We start from the raw sequence: 12,867 nt of genomic DNA, 5'->3' as shown, positions 1-12,867 counted from the left end.
ACGATGACGACAGCGCTGGGATTTTGAAGCAGATTTTGTAGCCTACATTACAAAGATGGATGCCGCCGTCGAACATCACTCGTTTGAATCCGCTATCGCGTCTGTTTTAAGCGATTTGAACGTTTCCTTTTTGTTAAAAACCGAGCAAAGAACAACCGCCGCTCTGCATACGTCATCTCCTTCAACGCTCTGATTGGTTTTAGGTCTATCCGTGACGTCCGTTGGTGACGCCCCTCTGGAAATGATTTGTCTATGACGCTTTGCCAGACCATAACTCAGTTACAACTGAGAATGGTCTGGTTTTAACCAGGCTAAATGAAGGTTGCCTGGTCTGAAGAATCAGGTTTTATTTTAGAGAAATTGGGTGTATGGCCGGGTGCGTGTGCATTGTTTACCTGGGGAAGAGATGGCATCTGCTATGGGAAGAAGGGAGGTGAAGGGAATCAGTGTTGCACTCTGGGAAATGTTCTGCTGGGAAACCCTGCGTCCTGGCATTCATGTGGATGTTACTTTGACATGTACCACCTACCTAGATTTCTGCAGACCACGCACACCCTTGATGGCAATGTTCCCTGATGGCACTGGCCTCTTTCAGCAGGATAATGCACCCTCCCACACTTCAAAAATTGTTCAGGAATAGTTTGAGACATATGACAATAATTCCCTAGATCTCAATCCGATTATGCTGGACAAACAAATCCGATCCATGGTGTCCTCACCTCGCAACTTGCCTGGATCTTAAAGGATTTTCCTTTCTTTCTACCCCAATTGCCCTGGTCTTGTTGCAGTAAGGACTTACCCTGGGTCTTTTTTTATTCAGTTTATTTTGGAGCCAGCTAAACCATCTGTTATAATCAACACATCAACGCAGTAATTTCATCCATAAGGATCTTAGACATGCTGCAGTTAATACCCAAACCCCCCTGACTGTCCCCAAACCCTGACTGTCCAACGATATGGCATGTTTTTCATTAGCTGCTCGAATCTTGAATGATCCTGGGAGATTTAGAATATGTCAAAACAACCCATTTAGTGTTTACAGCCAGATCACCCTGGGCTTATTCACTCAGAATCAGCTCTATTTAGCCTCTGAGTAAATGCCTGGGCAAATAGTGCACATGAATGAGCCCTTGTTGGCTGTCTTATCCATCTGCCTCAATAGGCCTTTGGAGGCAAGAGAATCTGACAGTGATGCCCATGCACATGTGTGAGAAGCCGTCTTCAGTTACCAAGTTTAATTTTAGCCCGTTAACAGCCTCAATCCAACTCTCGGGAATGCATAAGGGCACAAGGCTTTTCCTCCTTCTCCTCCCGTCACTCTCTCTCTCTCCTCTGCGAGGAGATAACAGCTTCTCCTTTAGTCTTCCTCAACGGTTTGGAGCAATGAACGATAGTCCCTTGCAAGTGCTGACGTTGCCTACTTCTCCGTACCCCGACCAGAGGCCTGGAACCAGTGGCCTGAGGAAGAAGGTCCATATTTTCCAGTCTAAAAAGAACTACTTGCACAACTTCATTCAGTGCATCTTCTCCTCCATCGACCTGCGGGACAGGCAGGGCTCCACTGTGGTGGTGGGTGGAGATGGACGCTACTTCAATTCGACTGCAATTCAGGTCATAGTGCAGATGGCTGCTGCTAATGGGGTTAGTTGCAATTCTTACAGTTGTTTTATTATGAGGAACCACTATATGTTTCTAAATCTCATCCAGGTTATCGTTATAGACACCTGGCTCTCTTCCCAGATGCATCATGACTCCTGCACTGTATCTTTTGTAGTATATTATAGGCCTACTTTATACTCTTGTAGTTTGATGGCAACAAATACTGTAGGTCTCCAAATAGAGTACATTACCTCTAATAGAGTACATTTTCAACATAAGCAGTGCGAGGAAATAAATATCAAATAGATAGCTGGTTTATTGCTGACCACTTTTCAGGGATTCCATATTTTCCACTTTCCACACTGTAAAAACAAACCTATAGAATCTACCCAATAAAATTGAGGTAACAATTTGCACTCACTTTGTTTGGGTAGATTTCATCCCATATTTTTGAATAAAGTGTACCTACATTTAATGGCTATGACATACTAAACAAAATTAGGTAAAGTCTACCTAATATTTTTCAATACGATACACAGCTAATTACTGAGTAATAATTACTCTATTGTTAGCAGGCAAAAGTCCATCTACTTAATTTTTATTAATAATAATAAGTCAATAGAAATAATTAAACATTACTTATTCAGAGATGGTTAAATTTACCTAAAAATGGCCAGACACAGGATAGCTCATGTATTACTTTTTATTGACCAAAAAACAAACATTTCAAACTAACAAAGGAACTACAAAAGAGTCCTCTTACATTAATATGACTCACATTACATACAACTTCTTCAACACTGTCCATTTAAAAATAATGGGAAGTCAGAATATACATTAAAAGCAACAGTCTTAAATTTCTCACACATTTTGTTATTTCAAACACAAAGAAATACACAATTTGATGTAATGTGTGGTGGTGGATCTATAATAAGAGCAGAGGCTGATCTCATTTACCTCAAAGGACTGACATGCTATATGGATACAAACAAACATTTAATTTTTTTATAAACTTAACACAAATTAATAAAAAATAACCATTATTCAACATTAAATTTTAAGCGACATACAACTTAATATCACTCACGTGATAACACTTTACAATAAGGTTTCATTAGTTAACATGGTTAAATGGTTAGTTCACCCAAAAATTAAAATTCTGTCATCACTTAGGCTACTCACCTTCATGTTGTTCCAAACCCATAATAATTTCATTCACAAATAAAGATCTTTTTGATGAAATCTGAGATATTTCTGTCCCTCCATTTGCAGTCTACACAACTACTGTACCACTTTGAAGCTTCAAAAAGTTCATAAAGAGATCGTAAAAATGTTCTGAAGAAAGACAATCACTTGTGATGAACAGATTACATTTAGGCTTTTATTAACATATTAACATTAATCAACTCCCACATCAGTTATGGTAAACGGAAGCTAAAACATGTTCCCTTGATCTGCGAGAACCAATGAGGTTAATTCTCGTGTTACGCAGCATGTTTGAGCTTCAGCAAGAACCAATGAGCTTCTGTTTGTTCGCTGATCAATGTTTATGTGAATAAAAGCCTAAATGTAATATGTTTGTCATATAAAATGATTGTCTATCTTCAGACAATTTGAACTAAACCGCTTAATGTGTCAATGGAGGGAGAGAGAAATCTCAGATTTTATTAAAAATATCTTTATTTGTGTTCTGAAGATAAAAGAAGGTCTTACAGGTTTAAAACGACATGAATGTGAGTAATTTATGTCATAACTTTCATTTTTGGGTGAACTATCACTCTAACTACTTTAGTTAACATGAACGAAGAATGAACAACACTTCTACAGCATTTACCAATAAATTATTATAATAAAAAGTTTTAATTTTTAACATTAGTTAATGCACTGAGAACTAATATGAACAATGAATGACTGTAGATTAGTAAAGATTAATAAATACTGTATTGCTCATTAATAGTCCATCTTAATTAATGCATTAACTAATGCTAACAAATGAAACCTTATTGTAAAGTTTTACCACTTAGCCTACGTTATAAAACTTCTTCAACACTTCCCATTCAAAATAAACGCCTTCATGGGATGAAACATTCTGTGGTTGAACTTATAATTCTTCTTGCACGGTCTTCAACTGTTTTCATGAAGATCTTTCTGTGGAAGAAACAAAGTAAGACATTTTTTAATTATACATTTTTGATTATAGATTTAATCAAGACATAAATTAACTGCATTTAGGCTTAAATCAATGTAAGCTTGCTTAAAAAACAACAAGACTGCTTTTACATGATGCACAATTACATCTGCATGATGCAAAATCAAAAGAGGAGAGCAGCAGTTAAAGTTAGGTGATATGCTAGCATAATATATGAACAATTTTGTGTACGTTAAATATTTGTAAAGGAGGATATGGATAACAAATTAAGCACATCGCGAAACCATGCATACGAAAAAAATTAACAAATTACCCAAATATATTAACACCAAACCGTTTTTGACATAGGGCCAACATTAAATGAAAGAACCCAACAGAAAGGCACACAATAATTATCATATCCGTCAATAATAAACAAAAACAAAAGTAGGCCTACTTTATAATTTGATCCCTTCTAACACACATATCATCATATAAATGCAAGGAAACCACATTAACGTTAACAGTTTTACTGCTATTATTATTTTCTCTACGTTAACGTTACCCTGTCCTCAGAACGTCAACAGTCTCTCTCTGTAACTTACAGACGCATTGCGCGCTGCGACTCTGTTGTGTTCACTAATTTCAGCCATGTACATAACACTAATGGCATATGGAAGCGAATATTTTACTCATAAATGTAGATTTTTACTCGCATTTGCAGGTGTATAAGACCCTGTAACTTAGCTATCAACGCGAAATCGACCAACCTCAGACTAACGTTAACGTTAGATATCATCAGCTATGGGTGTGGCGCCGAAAGGATAACAGAACACAGAAGCGAGCAAATTACAAATCTTTTGGTAAATTTGACTATTAAATAAGTTAACATTTGCGTTATATTATATCAACACGATAAACAACAACAAACAAACAAAATAAACTTACCTAGAGCTCAACACTTCGTCATCTCGCTGGAAGACGTTGAATTTGAATTCCGTGATTCCCGCATGGACGTTGAAGTTGGCGCATGCGCAATTTGTGACCACTGAACTAATATAATGGGGTATGTTTTACTCATTCTTTTAAGGTTGCAGATATTACTTTTAATAAATAGGTAGTGTAGTTAGAATGTACTCATTTTTATATATTTTACTTGCTAACTAATATACTTAAGTAAAATATAACTGATTTGCACAGGTTGTATTTAACACCCTCCTGCATAATTTTTTACAGTGCATATTCTTGACACAAATGGTAGGTAGTACAGATCCAGCTATGGAACATTCTCAGAACATTGGCTAATTTATCTAGTTTTTGCTCTATTAACTTTTTACAGTAAACACATTAACACTCTATAATTTCTCATATGACGTTGGTCCAGTTGAAATTTGTACATGATGATCAGTAACAAATAGTGTTTAATTCAATGGGGCTGATGAATTTCTTAGGTGGGTCGTATTGTGATTGGTCAGAATGGCATCATGTCGACGCCGGCTGTGTCGTGCGTGATCAGGAAGATTAAAGCCATAGGTGGGATTATTCTTACTGCCAGTCACAACCCTGGAGGACCTGACGGAGACTTCTGCATCAAATTTAATACTGCCAATGGAGGTAAAATAGCTCACATGTGATTCTGAAGTTTTTTTTTTTTTTGCGTTATCATTGTAAATCTTCAATGCAGGTCCAGCACCAGAGGCTGTCACAAATAAAGTCTTCCAAATGAGCAGAATCATAGAGGAATATGCCATCTGTCCTGAACTCAGAGTTGATCTAGGGACTATTGGCAAGCAATCCTTCGACCTGGAGAACAAATTCAAACCTTTTACAGGTGAAAACATTTGCAACACAACTGCTGAGCTGTTGATTCAAAAGAATGGCATAAAAAATAAACAGAATGTCCTGTCGATATTTTCTGTCACGCAGTAGAAATTGTGGATCCAGTTGAATCCTATGCCAACTCTCTGAGGAACATCTTCGATTTTGCCATTCTGAAGGAGTTACTATCAGGAGACAATCACATACAAATCCGTTTAGATGCCATGCATGGAGGTGAGGAACCATGTTTCTTTCCACGGATATAGAAACAGACTGATCTAGCCATTTGGTAACTCAATTGAGTTACCACCATAGCCAACGCTTCATCAAGTTAATTTTCCACATTTTGATAAGAGCATTTAGAGTAGCAGCTGCATCTACTTAATGGGCCGAAGATGCTTCCATGTATGCCAGTTGGATTGGAATGAGATTAGACTTGCACTGCTCCCCACTTCTCTGTGAGATTGAGTTTCCATATACATGCTGTGATCTGAATGATTAAGACAAGCCATCTGACATAATATTAAAAGCAGGCACAGCTCTCCTCTTTCAAGGAGTAACTCCATACCACATTGATGAGTCCCTTGAAATTATAGGAATCTTTGGATGACGTCCATTGCAATTGCATTACTGTAAATGCAATGTTTGCTTGTTTTAAGTCTGGTTTCTGTAGATGCAGTTTAAATTGTATTGAACCCAGAGCATTCCTTCGGCGAGTTTATTCAAATTGAATCAATGAAAATGTTTTAACAGGTAAAGAAAGGATGGCTCTCAGTATGAATCATTATATGTACAACTTGGTCTTGTGTCTCATTAAAACGTCTGATTCTGAACTTTTGTTATTGAACCTCTATTGGTTCCACAGTGATTGGGCCGTATGTGAAGAAGATCCTGTGTGAGGAGCTGGGCTCCCCTGCGAATTCAGCCATTAACTGTGTACCTCTGGAAAACTTTGGAGGTTGCCACCCAGACCCCAACTTGACCTATGGCGCAGACCTTGTTGAGACAATGAAGAGTGGACAGTATGACTTTGGAGCTGCTTTTGATGGTGACGGTGTAGGTGTTGAGACATCACGACCTTGCTATACAACCGTTTTGACCCAAGCAAAAGTGCTCAAGTGACAGTCAGTTTAACATTTTCTTGACCCCCTCCTGACCCAGTCTCGCTCTCTCTCTCTCTCTCTCTTTCTAGGACCGTAATATGATCCTTGGGAAGCATGGCTTCTTTGTAAATCCCTCCGACTCAGTTGCCGTCATTGCTGCAAACATCTTCTGCATTCCTTACTTCCAGCACACAGGAATAAGAGGCTTTGCTAGGAGTATGCCCACCAGTGCAGCTCTAGACATGTGAATATTACTCCTAAATGTTTCACATTATTAAAGATGTTCACTTACCAGGATCATCTGCATCTCGACTCACTCTGCGCTTCTATGCAGGGTGGCCAGGGCCACCAAGATCCAACTATACGAGACTCCAACCGGTTGGAAATTTTTTGGGAGCTTGATGGACGCAGGACGTCTCTCGCTGTGTGGGGAGGAAAGTTTTGGCACAGGTAATGAATGTACAGTACCAAGACATTTAAAGACAAATATATAATAAGAAATGTTTTTTTTTCTTCAATCATGGACACTTTTGGCAATGCAGACAATAACATCTCGACCTATAATGCCCTTTTCCAAAAGTTTTTGGGGTATACTTGAATAGGTTTTCATGCTTGAATGTTCAAAAAACATTATTTTTTTTCTCATATTTGGCTTTGTTTCAGAGAGTCATTGTCATTTACTGATATAGAGAATAGGGAATGTGTGCTTTGTAACTTTGCAGACCTTTTTCATGCTCAAACAGTAACACTAATAGTGTGGCACATGAAGATTTTTTTACATCCATGGAACCTTTCTATTGTACAAAAGGTTATTCAGGTTATTTAATTGTTCTTCACAAAAAAAGTTAGTTGAAGAACTGTTCACTGAAAAGTTATTTGGTAAACCCAAATGTTTCTTCAAACTTGTTTTATTTTTCATCATATGCTCATCACTGACATTGTAAACAAGTAAAGTAACTTTAGAAAAAAATTGATTAGTTGAAGTTGAAGAATCACCCACAACAAAAAATGTGGCAACAAAGATATGATTAAATTTGCTACATCTTCTTGATAGGTTCAGATTATATCCGGGAGAAGGATGGGCTTTGGGCAGTGCTAGCATGGCTGTCCATCCTAGCGGTGAGGAGGCAAAGTGTAGAAGACATTATGACAGACCACTGGAGAACCTACGGGAGGAACTACTACACCAGGTGTACTATCAGTAAAAGACCACTTCTACATACAGTATACAGTCTAGTGAGACATTTCATATTGATGACATATGTACACATGACAGATTTGATTATGAGGCGGTGGATTTAGATGCGGCTGTGGAGATGATGTTAGATCTTGAGCTGGTGGTTTCAGACAAGGCATTCATTGGACAAGTGTTTGCTGTGGGGGAAAAGAAATACCAAGTGGAGGTGGCAGACAATTTTGAGTACAGTGACCCTGTGGATGGAACCATTTCAAGAAATCAGGTACTGTTTTATAGTAAATTCTCCATATTTATTATACAAGTAAAGACACCAAAAAAGCATACATTTAGCCATTTAATTGTTATTAAAAGCTATTAAGCTATTTATTGAGACTCATTGCAGAAAGATTAATGGAACCGCATAAAATGTTAACATGAAATATCAACATGTCATTTTGACAAAAGAACCTTAATTTCCTTCCCCCAAACCAGTTAAGTGCTAACTCCGCCCAGTAGCCGATTCTAACGATTTCATTGGTCAATGACAGTGCTGATTGTCTACATCTGGGGTTTTCTATCTTTTAGGGGAAGTTTACGCAAAAACTGAAAACTTCTTAATGTGTTTTAGCCGTTCATTTATATGACAACAGCATTTTTGGGGGCCTGAAAACACACATTTTTTAAAAACAAGGTTCAAAGTGCAAGTTTTTGAAAACTATCGTTATCGTCTCAGTGTAAACTACAAAAAAGAGAATTTGTGAAAACCTATTACATGTTCAGTCCATAGACAGTAAAAGAAATGGACAGAGCGATCTCATTGGAACTCAGTTGAGACAGTTGAAGCCCACTTTTAGCGATTTTTGAGAACTTCCGTTCCTGACGCGCAGACTCAGACCGACTCAAACTAAGCTTGATGACGTGAGCAACCTGTCTGACAGACGTTAATCTTCTAGTAGCTGTGCGTGAAAACTGCCAACGTTAATCTTGCAGAGACGGGGAACTTGAGCAAAGAGTTCTTTGGCGTGAGTGAGCAGGAGTAAGAATTCCGTTGCTTTTATGGACTCATTATCTATGGGCTTCTCCCTTGACGGGACGTCCCCCCGATTGCCTGCGAGCTTCTCCTCCTCTCTGTACGGTAATTTCTGTACAGCGCGACAGAGAGTCGAGTGGTTATGACGCAATCGTTAGCCTATTTTTACTAAATCTGTTTCTACGGGGCCATAGTGTAACATAGAAGGTAATGGAGCCCTTTATACATTGTCGTGTTTCTTTAGAAATAAATAATGGACAAATGGAGTCTTTAAACGCCTCAGATGTAAAGTTATTCGCTGTCAAAGTGACGCAAAAATGAATGGGAGTCAATGGAAATGCTAACGCAAGTGAAGTTCTGCTACAACATGGCGGCACCCGGCCGGCTTCAACTTCCGGTCGATGGATTACCCCCTTGGTTCAGTCTATGAGCGTAGTGTTTCTTTACAAAGTGACATCGCCAACTACTGGCCTGGAAGCAGAATATGGCATTTTGAAATAGTTTTCGTGGATCCGTGTGAATGGGGAATGTTTCGTGTCTATACACGAAAACCTTTTCCAGACAGCTATATATGTATTGTCCCAATTTATACTATAAAAATATATGTATTATAAAAGTGTAAAATATTATTTAGAAAATATTTAGTTTCTCTATACATAGCCTACATCTTTTTTTTTTTTTAACTCAACATTTTTATCTATTTAAATACATTTTACCTTTATTTTACATCTTCTAAAGCATTAATTGAATAAATAAATTAGTTTTTGCATTGTTTTTGTCTAAACTTTTCCACAGGCCACGTGGATTAAGTTGACCAATGAAACCGGGTGTTGGGCGACTTACCGCTTAACTTGTTTAAGGGGAAGATATCTCTGACAAAGGAGGCAGGGAATAGGGATACTGTTATTAATGTCTGTAATGAATTGTATAACATTACAACATAAATATTAAGAACATGTAAACATTCCCTGTAGGGTTTGCGGATCATTTTTAAAGGAGGTTCTCGCATAATCTTTCGTCTTAGTGGGACCGATAGTTTCGGAGCCACAGTTCGCCTGTATATCGACAGTTTTGAGAAAGATATAAGCAAGCTCTTTCAGGACCCACAGGTAAATGATGACTTGTTTCTAAAATTCATACCCAGGTCTTGCTTATCATATAACATTTAAAATGAACTATAAAATGTTTATTGTAATAAGTTTTTTTTTTTTTCACAGGTGGCGCTGGCGGAGCTCGTCACCATTGCCCTGCAGCTTTCACAGATACATGAAAGAACCGGGCGAAGAGGCCCTACTGTTATTACATGATTACTTTCAATGTCCTTTTACTTTTTCATTCTTTTTTTTCTACACATTGCTTTCGGCGAAAAATATAATTGCTACATGTTCTCTCGCCTTATCAGAAAGAGTACAGACATTCTCGAGCTTCACCTTTGCTTGGCTTATGAATATTAATTACGTCACTTGACGTTTCAGGAAGGTTACCGAGCAACGTGACCATAACCTAATTAATATTCATGAGCTAGCCACTGACGAAATTTGTATTCGTGAATTCGCTGCCCAACAACGACATGTTGGACTCAGTAATAATGTAATATACTGGCTGAAATGAGACGCAGCTGTCACACAGGTAGGCTAAGTAACTTCTGATAACGGATATATAATTTAAGGAATGGTTCTATAAAACCATTAAATGTGCTATTCCAGCACTGATTGAGTGCATGATTTATTCATTACGGGTTTTGATGTAAAGTCAAGAGTTGGGTAAAACCAAACGTATGTCTGTGTAAAAGAGTATTGCACAGCTGCCCATCTGTCTCTTTTGTTTTATGCTGTATATTCAGTACATTTTGAATAAACATCTCGTTTACCCAGAGAGAGTTATATATTTCTGATACAGGCATTAGGGCATAACTTATATTATGTATATTTTAGGTTTAAGGTTAAACAACCTAATGTGTAGTTAAAAGGTTTACACTTTAGGCTACATAAGGTCCCATTAGTCAACTAACAATACATTTGTCACAATATGTATTAATCTTTGTTGACGTTATTGATATTACTGATATAATTACAGGTAAAAAAGAAAGAATTTAAACAGACGAGCCTATTCCATGATTAGCCAAACTTTCCCTCACATTCCAACAGGTTACAGGCCACATGCACAGTGCTTTTGATGAGTCAGCATTATCCACACTCTTTTTATATTGTTCTCTTGCCTATTGCTAAAGAAAAAAGTAGCCATGGAAGCATATTGATATGCTGTCCTGCTCTCCATCAACACAGATCATTACGAACAGTCAGGAGCTGGAGGGTAAGAATAACCCACAAGTTCACGAACTCTGCCTTGCACATCATAAATCACATTTTCCAAAATCATATTAAAATGACAATACTTTCAAACTATATATTTTTCACCATTTAAATCAGACAGTGTGGCAGGAATGGGGCTGAAGTCAAGTGAAAGGCAAGACCACAAATCTTTTGACTCTTACTTTAAAGTTTTGTAATAGATATCATAAAAATATATATAGGATCTGTAAACTATCTCCTCTTCTTTACCAGGCGAGTATGTAGAATTGCCTTTGAGGAGTATCTCGACATATGGATGAGAATCGCCACCACTAACCCAGAACTTCTGAAAGGAAGTGATTGTAAGTGAATTAATATAAGACTTTTCTGTATAGTGATGGTGTGGAATACATCAGCGAATCTAATGTAGTGCTTCATTTGCTATTAACGGTTTCCTTTAAAAAAATGTGTATATGATCTCTCTAAGATGTTTTCAAAATATAGAGTCTGGTGTGGAGATAGTCTGCCAAAATTCGTTGATATTTTTTATTACAGCTTTGGATGAATTCATCAAATATACAGAGAGATGTGCAGTCAATTATGGGTCAGCAAGCAGTGTTATCACTGTCAAAGATTGTCTCATTCAAATACAGCGCAACATGTGAGTTGATATAATACACATTCACTCATTACATACAAGCTCAGATATTGTTACAATTTAGTTTCAATGAAATATAGTTTACATTTCTAAGATTAAGGAGCACTTGTAATGTCCTGTATCCCTCTTTTCCTATGTGTCCTTATGGTGCCACAAAACAATTTTGAGATAAAAAGTCAAATGTAAGGTAGTTATGACATTTTATCTTATAGTTTTGACTGATATAGAAAGTCAAAATTGACGAAAATCCATAATAATGACAAACATTTGGACTTTTTAGGTCGTAATTATGACTGTCATGTTGATTTTTTATGTCAAAATTACACCACAGTATCTCATAATTGAATTTTTTTTTTATCTTATAATTGTGACCTTTTTATGTCATAATTATGATTTACCAAAGCATGATTCTTATGTGGAGGAATTGGGCTTCCATACTCATCATGATATCATCCGAAGGACTGTTTTTCCTAGAGAGTAGTAAAGAACTAGCCTGGTTAAAACCAGACTATTGTCAGTTGTAACTGAGTTATGGTCTGGCAAAGCGTCATAGACAAATCATTTCCAGAGGGGCGTCACCAACGGACGTCGCGGATAGACCTAAAACCAATCAGGGGTGCGTTTCCCGAAAGCATCGTTAGCCAACCATGGTCGCAAGTTGGTCGCAAATCCCATTGAACTCTATTGGTAACGACGGAACTTGCGACCATAGTTGGCTAACGATGCTTTCGGGAAACGCACCCCAGAGCGATGAAGGAGATGACGTATGCAGAGCGGTAGAAACATCTCCGAGTGTTGTTCTTTGCTCGGTTTTTAACAAACAGGAAACTTTCAAATCGCTTAAAGGGATACTCCACTTTTTTGGGAAATAGGCTCATTTTACAACTCCCCCAGAGTTAAACTGTTGAGTTTTACCATTTTTGAATCCATTCAGCCGATCTCCGGTTCTGGCGGTACCACTTTTAGCATAGCTTAGCATACATCATTGAAGTGGACAAGACCATTAGCATTTAAAAAAAAAAAAAAAAAGACCAAAGAGTTTCGATATTTTTCCTATTTAAAA

At 37.6% G+C, this 12,867-nt stretch overlaps 1 protein-coding gene across 3 annotated transcripts; it reads left to right on the top strand.

The window, feature by feature from the left end:
• Positions 1-690: 690 nt before the first annotated feature.
• On the top strand, positions 691-10,532 carry LOC130096858 (phosphoglucomutase-1-like). 3 transcript variants are annotated; one of them, XR_008808237.1, is made up of 11 exons: positions 693-1,641; positions 5,179-5,341; positions 5,412-5,558; positions 5,654-5,779; positions 6,411-6,601; positions 6,738-6,892; positions 6,983-7,098; positions 7,703-7,838; positions 7,925-8,108; positions 9,880-9,964; positions 10,073-10,200. XR_008808237.1 is itself a non-coding variant. In XM_056263545.1 (11 exons), exons 1-11 carry the CDS (start codon positions 1,123-1,125, stop codon positions 10,160-10,162), a joined length of 1,962 nt encoding a protein of 653 aa, XP_056119520.1. In that variant the 5' UTR covers positions 693-1,122; the 3' UTR covers positions 10,163-10,532. The 3 variants fall into 3 exon arrangements, 2 of the variants coding, with proteins under 2 accessions (XP_056119532.1, XP_056119520.1); XM_056263545.1 differs by having other exon boundaries at positions 9,830-9,964; positions 10,073-10,532; XM_056263557.1 differs by lacking the exons at positions 9,880-9,964; positions 10,073-10,200 and having other exon boundaries at positions 691-1,641; positions 7,951-8,069.
• The last annotated feature ends 2,335 nt before the right edge of the window (positions 10,533-12,867 follow it).

The sequence above is a fragment of the Rhinichthys klamathensis genome, unplaced genomic scaffold (genome assembly GCF_029890125.1).
Source record: "Rhinichthys klamathensis goyatoka isolate OS25496 unplaced genomic scaffold, OSU_Roscu_1.1 h1tg000011l_1, whole genome shotgun sequence".
NCBI lineage: Eukaryota > Metazoa > Chordata > Actinopteri > Cypriniformes > Leuciscidae > Rhinichthys > Rhinichthys klamathensis.
The sequence above is the reverse complement of the archived record's forward strand: the minus strand, read 5'-3'. Positions and strand labels throughout refer to the sequence as shown.